Source organism: Ornithorhynchus anatinus, chromosome 3 (assembly GCF_004115215.2).
Source record: "Ornithorhynchus anatinus isolate Pmale09 chromosome 3, mOrnAna1.pri.v4, whole genome shotgun sequence".
Lineage (NCBI taxonomy): Eukaryota > Metazoa > Chordata > Mammalia > Monotremata > Ornithorhynchidae > Ornithorhynchus > Ornithorhynchus anatinus.
Window position 1 is genome coordinate 65525838 of NC_041730.1, and position 18852 is coordinate 65544689.

General features: G+C 45.7%; 1 protein-coding gene across 3 annotated transcripts in view; it reads right to left on the minus strand.

Annotated features, from left to right (window-relative positions):
• Positions 1 to 18852, minus strand: part of MYO5B (myosin VB) — a 360820-nt gene that overhangs the window by 91104 nt on the left and 250864 nt on the right. For all 3 annotated transcript variants that reach the window (XM_039911492.1, XM_029060231.2, XM_029060229.2), the window contains exons 17-18: positions 17059 to 17145; positions 5297 to 5408 (exon numbers count right to left, since the gene is read on the minus strand). In XM_039911492.1, coding sequence (XP_039767426.1) covers positions 5297 to 5408; positions 17059 to 17145 — 199 coding nt within the window. The remainder of the gene's footprint in view (positions 1 to 5296; positions 5409 to 17058; positions 17146 to 18852) is intronic.

Genomic DNA, 18852 nt, shown 5'->3' on the forward strand with positions numbered 1-18852 from the left:
TTGGCAAGAAGGAGGTCACGGGTGACCTTAGAGAGAGCAGTCTCGGTAGAGTGGAGGGGACGGAAGCCAGATTGGAGGGGGTCTAGGAGAGAATGGGAGTTAAGGAATTCTAGGCATCGATTGTAGACGACTCGTTCTAAGATTTTGGAAAGGAAGGGTAGTAGGGAGATAGGACGATAACTGGAGGGGGAAGTGGGGTCAAGAGCGGGTTTTTTTAGGATGGGGGAGACGTGGGCATGTTTTGAAGGCAGAGGGGAAGGAGCCCTTGGAGATTGAGTGGTTAAAAATAGAAGTTAAGGAAGGTAGGAGGGCAGGGGCGATGGTTTTAAGAAGGTGAGAGGGGAATGGGGTCCGAGGCGCAGGTGGAGGGGGTGGCACTTGCGAGGAGGGAGGAGATCTCCTCTGAGGATACTGCAGGGAAGGATGGGAAAGTAGGGGAGGGGGTTGGTGGGGGGGGAGGGGAGAGGCGGAGGGGTGACTTTGGGGAGCTCAGACCTGATCGTGTTGATTTTCGTGAGGAAATAGGTGGCCAGATCATTGGGGGTGAGAGATGGGGGAGGGGGAGGAACAGGGGGCCTAAGGAGAGAGTTAAAGGTCTGGAACAATCGGCGGGGGTGACGGGCATGGGTGTCGATGAGGGAGGAGAAGAAGCTTTGCCTGGCGGAGGAGAGGGCAGAGTTAAGGCAGGAAAGGATAAATTTGAAGTGTTTGAGGTCAGCTTGGTGCTTGGACTTTCGCCAGCAGCGCTCAGCAGCTCGAGCATAGGAGCGTAGGAGGCGGACGGAGGAGGTGATCCAGGGCTGTGGGTTAGTGGAGCGAGAGCGGCGGAGGGAAAGGGGGGCGAGAGAGTCGAGATGAGTAGAGAGGGTGGAGTTGAGAGCGGAGACCTGATCGTCGAGAGTGGGAAGAGAGGACAGGGCGGCAAGGTGAGGAGAGATGCTATTGCAAAGACGGATGGGATCGAGAGAGCGGAGGTCTCTGTGGGGCAGTAGCGAAGATTTGCAGGGGGAGGGAGTGTGAGAGATGAGGCAGGTGAGAAGGTTATGGTCAGAGAGAGGGATTTCAGAGTCGGTGAGGGAGGAGATAGTGCAGCGGTAGCAGATGACGAGATCGAGGGTGTGACCGAGTCGGTGAGTGGGCGCAGTATGGTGGAGGAGGAGGTCGGCAGAGTCGAGGAGGGATAGCAGGCGGGTGGCAGAGGAGTCGTCGGGTACATCCATATGGATGTTGAAGTCTCCGAGGATCAGAGTGGGCAGAGAGAAGGAGAGAAGGAAGGTGAGAAAGGGGTCAAGGTGGTTGAAGAAGTCGGAGGTGGGACGGGAGGGCGGTAGATGACGGCGACAAGTAACCGGAGTGGGTGGTAGAGGCGAATGATATGGGCTTCGAAGGAGGGGAAGGAGAGGGAGGGGGGAGGAGGGATAGTGCGGAAGCGGCAACGGGGCGAGAGGAGGAAGCCGACGCCTCCTCCCTTACCGGTGAGTCTGGGGGAGTGGGAGAAGGAGAGGCCTCCGCTGGAGAGAGCGGCGGGAGAAGTCAGATTGGAGGAGATCTAGGAGAGAATTGGAGGAGAGGAAGGAGAGACAGTAGGTGTGAACAACTTTCACAAGTAGTTTGGAGAGAAATGGTAGGAGGGAAATGGGGTGATAAATGGAGAGAGCTGTGAGGTCAAGGGGGGACGGTTAGCAATTACATAAGCATGTTTGAAAGCAGTAGGGAAGAAGCTATTAGAAAGTGAACAGTCGCAGATAGCTAGTGTTTTAAAAAAGGTATGAAGGGATGGGTCAGAAGCACAGGTAGAGGAGGTAGATTTAGAGAGGAGGTGAGAGATTCATCTTGAGTCACTGTAGGGAACATGGGGGGGAGTCGAAGAGGGTGGAGGAAGAAGGGGGTATTGGAGAGAAGCAGGGGAGATTTTAGGGAGATCATGCCTGATCGTTTCAATTTTGCTGATGAAGTATGTAGCCAGGTCATCGGGGTGAGAGAGATGGTAGGGGCAAGGTGACAGGAGGTTTGAGAAGGGAGTTAAATGCTGAAAGGTAAATGTCTTGAACAGTCGCTGGTGGCAGTGGGCAGTGGAGTACGTTAGGAAAGAGAAGTATTGTTAGGCAGTGAAGAGCAAATCGAAGCAGCTAAGAATGAATTTAAGGTGGACAAGGTGAGAAAGACATCTAAATTGCCTCCAACCGTGCTTCGCAGCCCAGGCACAAGTGGCTGAGGCCAGAGCTCAGACCAACCCTCATTCACTATACCATGCTGCCTCCCCTTGATTGAGCTTTAGTTTCAAATCCCTGCCAGCTCAGGGTCTATCCTGACAAGGAAGGGCTGATAGGACTCCAGCATATAAGGTATGTATCTGATCAAATTTCCATGGCTTTAGAAGAAAAGGGAAGAGGAGGGTGGAGGGCTGCAAGAAGGGGACATATGCATAGGGAGCATGCCTACCAATTCGGTTGTACTGTACTCTCTCAAATGCTTAGTACTCTCTGCACACAGTAAGGGCTCAGTAAATACCATTAATTGATTGACTGATTGAAGGGAGCACTTTCCGGCTACTAAAGAGCAAAGGAACTAGTCTTCGATAAAACTGTGGTAGCTGCCTGACTCAGAAAGACCATAGAATTTGGAGATTTAGGACTCTCCCATCTCCTGCAAGACCACTCCTTTGATAGTCCACTCCCAGGCTAACCTTTATGTCTCCACTTTGCTCTTAATGATAATAATAATAATAATACTAATGATATTTGTTAAGCGCTATGTGCCAGGCACTGTAGTGGATACAAGCAGATCCAGTTGGACACAGTCCCTGCCCCAGGTGGGGCCCACAGTTTCAATCCCCATTTTACAGATGAAGTAACTGAAGCAGAGGGGGGAAATGACTGGCCCAAGGTCACACAGTAGATAGGTGGCAGAGCCAGAATTAGAACCCGTGATCTCCTGCCTCTCAGGCCCATGCTCTATCCACTAGGCCATGCTGCTCTTCCATGCTGCAGTGCTATTCTAGGAGTGTCCCCCACCATTACAAAGCCTGAGCTCTGCTCCTCTACTCTTGCTCTTGAGCTAAGGGAGTGGATGGAAAGCCAACTGAATTGAAGACCGACAAGAGCCCTTCTCCTCTTGCCCCAGCCCTGTCAGGACATCAAATGAGAATTGGGGCTCCAACAAGACTCTAGAAGCAGAGTCCGAGAGCCATGGTGGACGGCGAGGAGTGGTGGCATTAGGCAGTTCCTTCGAGATGCCCTGTCCTCTCGCTCCTTGGCTTTTTAGCACAGAGCAAATTACTATCTTAGAAGTCTCCCAGTGGGCTCCTGGGCTGCTCTGAATGTATATGGCCATTAAGAATTTGCCACCCAGCCAACCCTTCATGTTCATTGCCATTTCTCTCAATCATTCTGTATTCATATGCACTTAACGCTTGGCTTGAGGAGGAATGGGGAGCCTGCTGGAGTGTGTTCATGGTGATGATCAGATTTGCCAGCTCCTCTGCTTCTTAACCTGGACCCTGAATCACTCAGCCCATGACTGAACTTTCAGTCTTTTCAGCAGAGAAGGGTGATCCCCCAAAAAAAGAACACAAAAAAGGGGAAAATCTGAATTCTGTTTATTCTTCTAGGACTAAACCATTAGTTTTGACTGTGCAAAATGCCCTTTCTCCTTTTGTTATCTGTAGGTTTCTTCTCTTGTCTCCTTTACACAGAGTGCTTCTTCAAGGATGTCGAATATCCTCTGAAGTGGGAGTGCTGCAATCACATCTGAAACTTCTGTTCCAGCCTGATTATCTAGCTCTACCTCAGTGCTTAGTACAGTGCTTGACACATGATAAGCATTTAACAAGTACTACAATTATTATTATAATGACTGCTATTATTCTAAACCTGAGGGGCTACAGAGTGGAGGGGAAGGGAAAGGATGAGGGAAAATAAGAGACAATCAGGGCTTGAAGCTGGGAAGGGATCATTCTGTGGAAAAGCATTACCTCTTCTTCTCAAAGGCTGTCCAAAGTCACTAAGTGACAGGCTCTGTGATGATAATAATAATAATAATAGTGCTATTTGCTAAGTGCTTACTACATGAAAGGCACTGTACTAAGTGCTGGGGTGAACACAATTGTACATTCCAAGCGATTAGTACAGTGCTCTGCACATAGTAAGCGCTCAATAAATACTATTGAATGAATGAATGAATGAATGAACACAAGCAAATCAGGTTGGACACTGTCCCTATCCTGCATGGGGCTCACAGTCTTAATCCCCATTTTACAGATGAGGAAACTTTGGCCCAGATAAGTGAAGTGACTTACCCAAGGTCACACCGCAGATAAGAGGCAGAGCTGGAATTAGAACCCAGGACCTTCTGACTCCCAGGCCCATGCTAGACCACGCTGCTTTGAAAACCCAAAGAATTCACTTGGTGTATATAGTGAACAGTCCTCAACCCTGATCACCCCTAGGAGAGGAGCTATTTTAGTCTCTCCTCCATTGTATTATAAACACCTTAAGGGCAAGGATCAAATGCTCCATTGCACTCTCCCAGGTGCTTAGTATACCGCTTTGCGGAAAAAGGTGCTCAATAAATACCTATAGATGGTTGAGAAGCAGGAAGAGTGGCTAGAATCCTCTATAAATAGGCCTTGGGTGCTAGTCTAGGCTTGTCCCTCACCATCATAAAGCTTGAGCTCTGCTCCTCTGAGGGAGCTGTCAAAGGATGGAAGGCATGAAGCAAGAATGGAGTCTCAGGAGATACAAATACTGAGTATACTTTGCTGTTCTGGGCTAGGGGAGGGAAAGGGAAAAAGAGTTAGTTTGATGTTTAATCATTCTTTTTTTCTGTATTTGTCTTTGCCCCTCCTCTAGAGTGGAAGCTCCTTGTAGACCATGACTATTGCAACAGCTATTTTCCATTTATATGGTTTGTGTATATTCCCAAGTACCTCATAGGTTGCTATAAACAAAGAAAGGACTCAACAAACATAAGTACAAATAATGACAATCATATGGGTTTTTTCAGACACCCCCAAGCCCACAACACACGCATACCAACAGCACCAAGAACATGACCTTCAAACCCAGGAAAATCTGCAAATCCAGATTACTCCTGCATATCATGTTCCAGAGGGTTTCCCTGATCAGCTAGTGTCCCTAGCTTTCTGTTCTCTACACAATAAGCTCTTTGTGGGAAGGTAATGTGTCTGTTTATTGTTGGAGTATATGCTTCCAAGCACTTAATACAGTGCTCTGCACACAGTAAGTGCTCAATAAATGCAACTGAATTGAATGAATGACTGTTCTCCTTTGCTCACCTTTATGAGGCTTTCCAGGACCATTTTGCAGATCTCCTTTTTATCAGTCTTAGAGAGATCCCTCTTCTTGATGAGCACTCTGTACCTGTTGAAGAAGTCATGGTAGGCCCACCTGAAAGGAAAGCAAACACCATCAAGGAATGCACTAGGGGTCTGTGTTAAAACATCCTGACTCTTATAGTAACTAGCCAAATTGCGGTTCTCGCCAAAGCTCAGAGCCAGCTCCCGGTCATTTGCTTCTTTAAACTATTATGGCGCCCAGAGGCAGAAATAAAAATAAAGCTTATGCAGCTCTGGAATAGGGTTTTTTGGGAAAGGAGTGGGCCGACTCGGCAGTTGTTAATTTCTCTTTCCCTGGGCAATACTTCCTCTCCTGGGTCTCCAGGGTTATAAGGTTTTGTTGAATTGTTTCTCACATGACTGGCTATGGGTATCAACAAAGCTTCTGGTCATGGAACAAGGGACACTTCTCCCAGCTGAGTGGGTGGCCCGGACTCTGGGCCGCAGTGATCCAAACGTGGTCCGATGATCATTCCGATTGCCAAAGCTCCATTTTCCAACTAGGGAGAGGTATCTCCTTGCCACTGGCATTAGATTTACGGCAGCCAGACTGGATTGGGGAGATTGGTTCCTTTCCTGCCAAATTTTAGTTCTGCTGCAAATTAACCTTGCTAACTTATAGACCTCTCAGAAAGAGATTTAAATAGAAGCAACTAAAGTTTCTAACCCAGCCAAGGCCTGCTTTAATTAATTCAGGCCTGTGTAATGACAAGGAAAAGAGGAGCAAACTCCTCAAGCACTGAAGGAGAACTAGCATTTGACTAATTTCATACTCCAGAGCTGAGCTGGCCAGCACTGGTATGTACCAGGTTTGACAAAATGCAGTCTCTTTACACAGAAAAGTGCTATATAATTCTTTATAAGTTTGCTTTTGAAACGTGCATCAGTGCTTAATTAAAACGTACAAATACAACTTAGTATACTACGTGCCCCAATGAAAACCTGTCTGGCAGTGACAAGGGCACATGAGTGGCATGGTGAGAGCTGCTGGCACTATAATCTATTCTAAATAATAATAATAATAAAGGCATTTGTTAAGCACTTACTATGTGCCAGGCACTATACTACGCACTGGGGTGAATATAGGCAAATCGGGTTGGACACAGTTCCTGTCCCACATGGAGCTCACAGTCTCAATCCCCATTTTTACGGATGAGGGAACTGAGACCCAGAAAAGTGAAGTGACTTGCCCAAGGTCACACTGCAGACAAGTGGCAGAGCCGGTATTAGAACTCATGACCTTCTGACTCCCAGGCCCATGATCTACCCATTACCCCATTCTTCTGTGCTGGCTCTTGGTCCCGAAGTCTTAGAGACCCCATTATCTCAGGAAACACAGCTTGAAAAAGATTCCAATTTCAACTTCGTGTTCCGAGCTCTCTATGTAAAATAGATTACACCCTACATAGACCAGGGAGAGCAAACTGCAGCGTGCAAGCCCAGTGTGTCTCTTTTCCACTTTTTCTTTACAATGGTATTTGTTAAGTGCTTCCAATGTATCAGTCGCGGTTCTAAGAGTAGATAAAAGCTAATCAGGTTGGATACAGCCCATGTTCCATATGGGGCTCAGTCTTAATCCCCATTTTACAGATGAGATAACTGAGGTCCAGAGAAGTGAAGTGATTTGCCCATGATTACGCAGCAGACAGGTGGCACAGCTGGGATTGGAACCCAGGTTCATCTGACTCCCAGGCCCATGCTCTCTTCATTAGGCCACTCCGCTTCTCTACAGCCCTCAGTCCATCCTGACTCTCCTCTCCTAGACAAGCAGTGTGGCTTAGTGGATAGAAAATGGGCCTGGGAGTCAGGAGGACCTGAGTTCTAATCCCGGATCCACCACTCCTCAGCTGTTTGACCTTGGGGAAGTCACTTAACTTCTCTGAGCCTCAGTTACCTCATCTATAAAATGGAGATTAAGGCTTTGAGCTCCATGTGAGACATTCTGTCCAACTTGATTAGCTTCTATCTACCCCAGCGCTTAGTATAGTGCCTGGCACGTAGTGACCGCTTAATATCATAAAAAATAACAAAAACATAAAAACCCTCTCCTGTGGTTGCCACATACTAGGATAGTTTGCTGGGTTCTGTCATTTGTTTGTCACTATAGCACAGTGTTTGAAGCTAGATTTCACTAGGTCTAAAGTCAGGCTTTTGGTGTTCTGTAGGATAGCAACTGAATTAGGAGTGGGGGAGGTGTGCCATTAAAGCTTGACAATCGCCAGCAGATGCTCAATAAAAGCCATTACTCAACAACATGACAGCCAAGTGAAGACAGAGGAAAGAGCCTATCAAGGGCCAACCTCCTCATGTCACCAAACAGCTATTCTGACACTCTTTTCTCCCGGTTCCTGTGATGTGGAATCAGAGTGTGGAATCAACTTTTCCAGCACTTCATTTTGGTAAGAAAAAAACCCCTTGGGTTCATTCATTCTTGATCCAGGGAGCTGTTTTGCCTGGCTTCTAAATCTTTCTTACTCAGCACACATCGGAACAATAGCTCTTTAATGATTAATACATCCGAGCCATTTTGATGTAAACATTATTTCCAATTATTTTTCTCCTTCAAAGGATGTTTTGTTGAGTTTTTGCAGGCTGTTTTGTGGCATGAATAAACCCTTCTTCCTGCAGACCCATCAGTCCAGCAACCAAAATAAATCTTTAACAATTTCCATACAGTCTGGAAGCCAAAATCATTCAAAGTGGTTCTCGCCTGGATGGATCCTAAAAGCCTTCCAAGTCTTCCTGTAGCAGTTTGCTGTGCGAGAGAGTCTCTGGTTCAGGGTTCGAGATGACTTGACTTCACCAGGTCCGAATCAACCCAGAACAGGGTCGGGCCACATAATTTTAAAGAGGTTTAGCTTCACGGGATATAGATACCGGGCACCTAAGATTTTCTGCGGCAAGTGGTAGTTTTGGACTTTACTCTCTTAGATGCTGGAGACTCACCTCTCTGCCCACAAGGATATTGCTCTCTATAAAGTTGAAGATCTAAAGAAACCCTCTCGGAACTTCAGCAGATAGGGTAGTTGTATGTACTGGTATTTAGGATATTTTATTTTTTGATACCAACCACGTTGGACCAACTGAGAAAATGGGAAGAGGTTGTTTTTTAAAGTTAGACCTTCCCTGCTGTTCTTATCCTTTTTATGGTACCTGTTAAGTGCTTATTATATGCCAGTCACTGTAATAATAATTGTTACCATGTGCCAGGCACTGTATTAAGTTCTGGGGTAGATTCTAGATGATCAAGTCAGGTACAGCTCCTGTCCCTCAGAGGGATCAAAGTCTTAATCCCTATTTTACAGATGAGGTAATTGCAGCACAGAGAAGTTAAATGATTTGCCCAAGTGGTGGAGCCGGGATTAGAACCCAGGTCCTCAACTCTCAGGTCTGTATTCTTTCCACTAGGCCAAACTACTTCTCACTGATTGAATAGTGGGCTGCGAAGTGGCCTTGCAACCTTTCCTGGGGAGAGAAGGTCCACTCCTAGCCCTCCATGCTCAAGACCATTCATTCAATCATATTTATTGAGCATTTACTGTACGCAGAACACTTTACTAAGCACTTAAGACCATCTTAGCCTCCCAGAAAAGGATATTTATCTCCCATTCACTGTGCCGTAATGGGAACAAATTTGCTTTTGGTTATTTAAACAGTGCTCAGGTGATGCCTCAGTCTGCCAGTGGTTCCTGGCCCCAGAGCAATTCCCTAGCAGATGAAGGAGGAAACAATTTCACAGAACAAAGGGACTGAAAGAGTAGGAGCAAATGTAGGGGGAGGGATACATTCAACATTTCCACCTAAAGACAATGTCACACTGCTTTTATAGTTCAGGTTTCTGCAGAGGGACTAGGGTAGAATGACAGGAACAATAGGAGAAATGGCTCCATTCACAAGGACCCATGCCACAATTCAGATAGGAATGTTTGATGCCTGGAAAGTCGAGCGGCTGGCATTGCCTGCCAAAGGGCACTGAGCAACAGCGGCTGCCAACTCCACAAGTGGGAGCCAAATGTTGAAGAATCAAGCCTTTAAAGTGAAACAACAGACCTTCTAATGTCTGGCAACGGGAGACCACAGCGGAACAAAGGGGAACTCACAATGCTCCTCAAGATCTGAGCTGGAGTTTGTGCCAGAATTTATGCAGTCCCGACACTGGGAAAATGCAGAGCTCTTGTGACTCAAAGCCCATTTTAGTGGTTTTGAGGTGTCCTAAAAGTCTCTTGAGATCAATCAATGTTATTTATTGAATGCTTACCTTGTGCAGAGCACTGTATCAAGCAGTTGGAAGAGTACAATACAACGGAGTTGGTAGATACTTTCCCTGCCCACACTGAGCTTTCTGCAGGGGGGTCGATGCTATAGATCAGCTTACAAGTCAATACTCTATTATCAATCCATCAATTAAGTGTATTTGGACACAATACAGTAAGTAGATATGATCCCTGCCCTCAAGGAGCTTACAGTCTAGTGGAGGAGCTTGCAGTCCATAACCTGCTTTCCAGCAGTGTGTTCTTAAAGCTGTGTCAGGAGAAACCAGAAAGAGGAGGCATGAAACCTCACCATAGCCCATCCTTCTGAAGAGGGTAACAAAACTATCTGAGCAGGGTAACAAAGAAGTGGGAGACTGCAGGCCTCAGTGATCCTTTCGAGTGAAAAACAAGATAAGAACTGGAGCAGTAAATGAGGGATCATGAGCCCAAGGGGATCAAGGTGTGAAAAACTGGCAGTTAGATATCAGGATGCTGGGCATGGCTGAGGATGGTTTTAAGCCTGGAAAGAAGGGAGTGAGGTCTAGTAGAAAGGGCACAAGACTGGGAGCCAGGAGACCCAGGATCCAGCCCTGGCTCTGCTACTGCTCTGCTGTGTGACCTTGAGCAAGTCACTTAATCTCTCTGGGTGCCAGTTTCCTCATCAGTAAATGAGAGAAAAGTGACATGAAGAAGGTTTTGGAAAGAAAATAAAAGCACTTAACATATTTTTAAAAAGGAGCAGGAGGAATTTAGGTTCTGCTTTACAAAGGATTTCTCAGATCTGGAGGCTGTGAGATAGTCCTGTCTTTCTTGGGGGGTTTCTAAGACTAGACCAGAAAGCTCTATAACTAGGCTTGCTTAAATGGAGAGGAAAGGGTGGATCCTGGAAATGTTGTGGCGGAAAAACTGATGGGCTTTAGCCACAGGCTGCAATTCTAACTGAATGAAGGGGAATGGATTAAATGACCTCTTCCTAGCCCTGTGATTATCAGATCTTTACTCTCTTTTTTTAAATGGTATATGTTAAGGGTTTACTATGTGCCAGGTTCTGTACTAACTGCTGGAGTGAATACAAAATAATCAGGTTGGACACAGTCTCAGTCCCATGTCGGGCTCTGAAGTTAATTCCCATTTTACTGATGAACTAACTGAGGCACAGAGAAGTTAAGTGTCTTTCCCAAGGACACACACAGCAGACAAGTGGTAGACCTGGGTTTAGAATGTAGGGGTTTTGACTCTCAGGCCTGGGCTCTTTCCACTAGGCCATGCTACTTCTCTATAACCCATCTATAAACCATCAGTTAGTACTCTATTAGCCATGGAAATGGAAGTAAGTAGTGGACACCAGTTACATGCAACAGATAATTTATAATAAGAGAAGTAGTCTGGGCCTCTGCCAATAGCAAAGTGTGGGTACCACCATGTGGGGGAAAGTGGGAGGATGTGTAGGCTCACAGCTGGTGACAATCTTTCATGGATCATCCACAGAGAGGACTAACAATTGAGAATCAATTGCATTAGGGCAACGCTTTGCACAAAGCACTGCCAGGAGTTCTGAAGTAAAGGAAAACACAGTAGAAAGAGTGGGGGATTTAAGAAAGTATGAAGGAAGGAATTTTCAACAAAGTCAACACAACCCCAAATCCTCAAAGCCAGCTTTTTTTTAGTAGCTTGAGCAGTCTGCATCTTTTTTTACATTGCCTACCATACACCCATCCCATCACTGAGCTCCTAAAGAGAAAGACAAATTATAGTTGAGAGACATCTTCGGGACAGTGAACATAAAGCTCAGTGATGGATGGACTTTCGACATCCATAAGACAGTGCATTTATCACAGTGCTTAATGTACATGATAATGAACATATTTCTTAATGACTTTAGAGCATTCACACTGAATGATAACATTTTCACCTTATATCAGCTAGTAGTTGAAAGTACTGTTTCACCCCAGGATCAAAACAGGCTGATAGATCAATCTGGGAAAGAACTACCAGTTATATGAGTTCCCTGATGTATTTTAAAAAGCAGGCTTAGGGGAATATGGTACCAAAATAGCATTAGATAGCTTAGCCCAGCCACCTCACCCCTTTTTTTTTTGCCTCTATCTCCCCAGCTGACTAGATCTGTCCCTTTCCCAGCCCAGCAGTTAACTAAATCAAAAGGCAACTGGAGACATCTCTCCCCAGCATATATTTGAGGCTTTGAGCTTTTCAAAGCAAAATGGAGCACTTAGAGGGGAAGGGATGCAGGAAGATAGGTTTAGTTCCCCAAACAGCAAAGTTCCAATCTTCTCTTCTGCCTCCTTTTCCTTTGAAAATAGGACTTGTTTAGACAGCTATCAGTCTGAGCTTGCTTAAAAGCAATTTCATTGCATTATAGGTCAGGCTCTCTTAAGCTGATTTCTGCCAGATTAATTCTGTTTGATTCCCTCATGGCCTAGTGAGTAGAGCTCCTAGTGGGAGTCAGAAGGATCGGGGTTCTAATCCCAACTCTGCCACTTGACTACTGTGTGACCTTGGGCAAGTCACTTCACTTCTGTGTGCTTCAGTTACCTCAAATGTATGTAATATGGGGATTAAGACTGTGAGCCCCATGTGGGACATGGATTGGGTCCAAACCAATTTGCTTGTATCCACCCCAGAATTTAGTACAGTACCTGGAATATAGTAAGTGCTGAACAAATACCACAGTTATTATTATTATTATTATTTTGGGCAGGGACTTTGAATAGGACCAAATCTTCTAGCTGTGGAGACACATGAAGCTGGCTTGGGGAAAACCCATGAGAGCGTAGCCATGCTTCCTGTGCTCTGTCTGGCAAGGGGAATCAGCTGTCCTGGTGCAGCTCCTTAAAATCTGTACAGGGTTTTCTCCTCCTACAGCCTCGCCAGGAGTCAATGGATCTGAAAGTCAAACTCCAGGTAAAGGGGACAGGTGAGGCGCAAGTCAGTGGCTTCCCTTTCTCTGGAAGGAAGTTTTATGGCCACTGCAAAATGACTTTCTGAAAACTGGATTTGTAATCTCTTCTTCCACCATTTCCCCACAGCATGTGACCACTAAAAATATATACTAAAAAAGCCCAGGTGCCTGTTTGATTGGTTTTTAGAGAAGTGCCAGACAGCTGCCTATGAAATAATCAGGGAGAGTAGGACGAGTTAAGTGGAAGGAGAAGATTATTCATCAGAACACTCCAGAAGGGTCCGGTGGACTTCTGGGCAACTTGGCAGATGGAATTCTCTTCAGGTAGATGGAACACTTCCCTCCCTAGTCGGATGCTTCTGTAGGAATGTACAGAGAGGCAGATGTCACACTGTCAGCTGTAAAGACTGATTGCTTGGGCGATATGTGCAGGGGGGCAGATACTTCCATTTTAGGGAGGAGAAAGCTGAGTCCAGGAGGTTAGAGGCCAACCTTCCCCCATGGGTCAGTTTCATTCATTCATTCAATCATATTTATTGAGCGCTTACTCTGTGCAGAGCACTGGACTAAGCACTTGGGAGAGTACAATACAACAGTAAATAGACTCATTCCCTGCCCATAACAAGCTTACAGTCTAGAGTTTGGGCACTGTCTGGTACTAGAATCAGAGTCTGCAGGCTCCTCAGCGATGTGTCCTCTTTCTCGGGACTCAGCCCCCACAACACATCTGGAAACTATATACTGCAAGGCCTAATGTCTGCCCTGACTGAGTTGAGATGATGTTATCTTTTTAAAATCTTTTTTAATGGTATTTGCTAAGTGCTTCTGCACTGTACTAAGAGCTGGGGTAATTACAAGATAATCAAGTCAAAAACAGTCCATGTCCCACATGGGGCTTACAATCTTAATCTCCATTTTACAGATGAGATAACTGAGGCACAGAGAAGTTAAATGATTTGCCCAAGGTTATACAGCAGGAAAGTGGCAAAGCTGGCATTAGAACTCAGGTCCTTCTGACTCCCAGGCCCATGTTCTATCCACAAGGTTTTCCCACTTGAGTGTGATCTGGACACTCAGAAGCAGAATGAAAACACCATCAAAGGCTCTGAAAACTAGTGGAACAGATGAGCAAAGGACAAACTCTCTATTTGTATAGTACAGAGGATCTGGGTGGATACACCCCACAAAAAGGACACTTCTCCCCCTCTTCCCTCCCCCAAACACTTTCTTTCTCTCTGTGCTTTGCTTATAGTCACTGGACTCTATTTTCTGTGTTCCTTAATGATATATTTTCTTGAAAATTCAAATGTACTCTAATATATCAATTCCAAGAACAAAATTCCTCTTGGCCCAAGTCTAAAGTCTTGATAATGTTGTTTTGTCCAGGAAAACCCTATTCCTTTTCCGAACCTACTCAAGATAGTTGTGCTTTTGAAGAACTTGCCTGGAGAGGTATATTGGGGAATCAACTGAGCAGAGTTGGTAGTTGAAGCCGTGGGAGTGAAAGAGTTCTCTAAAGGAGTGGGCATAAGTGGAGAACAGAAGAGGACCTGCACCTGAGTCCCGAAGGACCCCCATAGTTAGCAGGTGGGAGACAGAGGAGGAGCCTGTGAAAGAAACTGAGAATGAACATTCAGACAAGATAAGACAACTAGGAGAGTTGGTGTTGGTGAAGCCGAGGTTAGATAATGTTTCCAGGAGAAGAGGGTCCACAGTGTCAACGGTAGCAGAGAAGTTGAGGATGATTAGGATGGAGTAGAGGTTATTGGATTTGGCAAGAAGGAAACCACTGGTGATCTTGGAGAGAGCATTTTCCATGGAGTGAAGGGTGAAGAAGCCAGACTGCAGAGAGTCAAGTAGTTGGAGGAGAGGAAGTGGAAGCAGTGAGTGTAGATAACATATTCAAGGGTTTGGAGAGGAATCATAATAGCATTAATAATAATAATAATAGTATTAAGTGCTTATCATGTATCAAGCACTGTACTAAGTGATGGGGTAGATACAAGATAATAAGATCTCACATGGGGCTCACAGTCTAAGGGGGAAGAACAGGCATGGAATCCCCATTTTGCAGATGAAGGAATGGAGGAACAGAGAAGTTACATGAATTGCCCAAGGTCACACAGCCGGTATGTGGCAGAGCTGGGATTAGGCTTCAGTTCCTCTGACTTTCAGGCACGTGTTCTTTCCACTAGACCATGCCGGTTTCCAGGAATGATAGAAGAGAGGTGGGGCAATAACTGGAGGGTGCCATGGAGTCAAGTGGGTATTTTAAGGATAAGGAAACACTGGATTGTTTGAAAGTAGTTGGAAGGGATCCCTTGGAAAGTGAGCAGTTGAAGATGGCAGTCAGGGAGGGAAAGAGGGAGGAGGAGACCTTTTTTTTTTTTATAAGATGAGGAGGGATGGTGTCAGAAGCATAGGTGGAGGGGGTAGAATGTAAGAGGAGGAGGGGAGGAATGTCCTCTTAAGATACTGCTGGGAAAGATGGGAGAGTGGAAGAGGGAGCAGGGAAGATTTTAGGGAGACCTGAGATCTGACTGACTGCCAGAACAGTCAGATTTAGGTGATGAGAAAAGGAGTTATGGATGGGCCTCATCATCTCACCAATGAGAACAGAATGACCGAAATGACAGCCTTCTTGGAATTTTCTGAATGAAATGTTTAGTGCCGGATGCTACTGAGAAGATACCGAGTAACAGCTGCAAGTCATTTAGCAGCCTTTCATGAAGTAGAAGAGTCCTCTGGTTACAGCAGAACAATTAGCTCCACCTCTAAGCCCTGGAGTCCAATTGATAACACTGGGCATATGTATGCTCAAATTTTCAATTCAATAGTATTTATTGAGCGCTTACTATGTGCAGAACACTGTACTAAGTGCTTGGAATATACAATTTGGCAACAGATAGAGACTATCCCTGCCCAATGACGGGCTTACAGTCTAATGGGGAAGACAGATGGACAAAAACAAAACAACATAAACATGATAAATAGAATCAAGGGAATGTACACCTCATTAACAAAATAAATAGGGAATAAAAATATATACAACTGAGCACAGTTCTGAAGGGAGGGGAAGGGAGGGGGGAGGGAAAGGGAGGGGGGAGGAGCAGAGGGAAAGGAGGCTTAGCTGAGGGGAGGTGAAGGGGGAGCAGAGGGAAAAGGGGAAACAGTCTGGGAAGGCCTCTTGGAGGAGGTGAGCTCTCAGTAGGGCTTTAAAGAGAGGAAGAGAGTTAGTTTGGTGGAGGTGAGGAGGGAGGGCATTCCAAGACAGCAGTAGGACATGGGCCAGAGGTCGACGGTGGGATAGGCATGAACAGGGGACGGTGAGGAGGTGAGCAGCAGAGGAGTGGAGCGTGTGGGATGGGCAGTAGAAGGAGAGAAGGGAGGAGAAGATGCTCAAATGCTCTCTGCCCAAGCCTCTGGCCTGGAACACCTTCCCTCTTCATTTCTGACAGGTGATCACTCTCCCCACCTTTTCTTTTTTTCATGTTTTTAACGGCACTTGTTAAGCACTTTTTATGTGCCAGGCACTGTATTAAGTACTGAGGTAGATCAAGCTAATCAGGTTGGATACAGTCCTTGTCCCACATGGGGCTCACTGTCTTAATCCCAATTTAACAGATGAGGTAATAGGGGCTCAGAGAAATTAAAAGACCTGCCCAAGGTCATGCTGCAGTCAAGTGGCTGAGCTGGGATTAGAAGCCAGGTCCTTTTAACTGCCAGGCCTGTTCTCTAACCACTAGGCAATGCTGCTTCTAAGCCTTCAAATCCTTATTGAAGGCACATCTCCAAGAGATTTTCCCTGATTAAGCCCTCTTTTCCCTTCTTCTTCTTCTCTCCTCTTCTTCCACTCCCTTCTGCGCCAACCCTGCACATGGCTCTGTACCCTTTATTCACCCATCCCTCAGTCCCCAGCCCCTCAGCACTTATGTACATATCAGTAATTTATTTAATAGTTGTCTCCCCTTCTAGATGCTAAACTCGTTGTGGGCAAGAAATGTTTGTACCAGCTCTGTTATACTGTCTCTCAGAAGCTTAGCACAGTGCTCTGCATACTGTAGGTGGTCAAAAAATATGATTGACTGACTGTTTTAGCAGGTAGGGGCAGGGGTGGGAGGAAGAGAAAGCAACTCTTGCCTGTCGCCCTGAAGAATGGGCTGCTCCCATTTTGGATTTTGAAACGCCGCTCAGATAAAGTTTGCTATTATTGGCTCATCTTCTTTTGAAGCCAAATCCAAACTCATATTTCCCTCAGCTTCCGCCTTTCCAGGCACACAATTTGGGAACTCTTGAACCACTTGCTGTTCTTAGCTAATTAATCTTAGCATTTGAACCTATTCCTCAATGACAGCAGGGAAATGCCAAGTGAGCTGTTAGTGGTGAATAGACTGAATGCAGAACAAGGGGTTGCTTTGCCTTTCACCCTTTTGGAGCCACGGGAGAGCTGGGAGATGGGGAGCCCAGCCCCTGTGAAAGACAAGACGCTCCAGGGGTTATCAGGTGAGCCGCACGTAGCAAAACATTACCTTGATGGGTATCCTGCTGCACTGATTCGGATAGTCTCCAATACTCCGCAGGCTCTTAGTTGCTGAACTGCTCTCTTGGGATCAAAGCTGGAAAACAACATTTGGGGATATGAACTCCTGCAGACACCACAGCTTCAGTGAAAACTCTTCACACATTCTGAGGGGAGAACCCAAGCAGTGTTGCCTAATGGATAGAGCACAGGCCATTTGTCTGCTGTGTGACCTTGGGTAAATCACTTTGCTTCTCTGTGCCTCAGTTACCTCATCTGGAAAATGGGGACTAAGTCTGTGAGCCCCATGTGGGACATAGAACAATGTCTGATACATAATAATAATAATTATGATACTTGTTAAGCACTTACTGTATGCCAAACACTGTGTTAAGCACTGGGGTAGATTCAAGTTAGGTTAGACACAGTCCCTGTCCCACAGAAGGCTCAAACTCTTAATCCCCATTTTACAAATATGGAAACTGAGGTTGAGAGAAATGAAGTGACTTGCCCAAGATCACACAGCAGACATGTGGCAGGGCAGGGGTTAGAACACATGACCTTCAGACTCCCAGGTCCATGCTCTAGCCACTAAGCCATGTTGCTTCTCCACGCAGTAAGTGCTTAACAAATACTACTTAAAAAAAAACAAACCAACTAGCATGCACACCCAGGTTCAGGGCCTGAAAGTAGGCAAAACTGGAAAGAAATGAGACTGGAAGCTTGTAAGAGTGTTAATAAAGGTATAAATTGCTAGTATCGAACTTTAAGCTAATTACCACTGCTCAATACGATCAGATGAATCAAGTCTATAATAATGTGAGAAAGACTTGTGACAATTGAGTAGGCTGGTAGGTTACCAACAAAAATTAGTCAATCAGTGGTATTCGAATGCCTACTGTGAACAGAGCAATAAGTAAATAAGTGCTTGGGAGACTACAACAGAATTAGTAGGTATGATCCCTGCAGTCAAGGAATGTACAAACTAGCAGGGAAGACAGACACTAAAATAAATTATAGTGCCTTAATGCTTAGTACAGTGCCTGGCACAGACACCATAAAAAAGTAAGATATTTAGAACTATTGGAGGGTGGGGGGAGAGGTGGAGAGGAAGGGCTTGCTCTGAAGTGGCAGTAGGTTTAGATATAGAGTGAGAAGATGATGAAAATCTCTCTGGTGATGTGATTTCAGAAGGGCCTTGAAGATAGGGAGATTCGTGGTTTATTGGGTATGAAACACCAGGCAGAAGGGACTGCTTGAGCAAGATGTCAGTGGCAAGAGAGACGAGGAGGAGACACAGAAAATAGGTTCCTTTAAATAAGCAAAGCCGGAGAGCTGGGGTGGAATGGGAGAGGAAAGGGGATAAGTAGCAGGGAGACAAAGTTGACTGAATGCCCTAAAGTCAATGGTAAGTAGCTACTGCTTGGTGAGGAGAGGAATGGGCAACCACTGGAAATAGTTTGAGGAGAGTTAGGAGACATGCAAAATGATGTTTAGTTAATTCTATTTGGTGAAGAGTTCACTGTTGACTGCTGAAAGAACAGTTCCAATGGAGCAGAGGGGTTGGAAGTTGGATTGAAGAGGGTCAAGGAGGGAGTTGAAAGAGAGGACATGGAGTCAGCGGATGTTGCAACCCATTTGAGGAGCTTGGGCAGGAATAGGGAAGCAGGATGGCCTAATGAAAAGAGTACGGACCAGGGTTCCAATTCTGCCTCCACCACTCATCTTCTCTGTTACCTTGGGCACATCATTTAACTTTCCTGTGCTTCATTTTCATCATCTGTAAAATGGGGATTAAATCCTA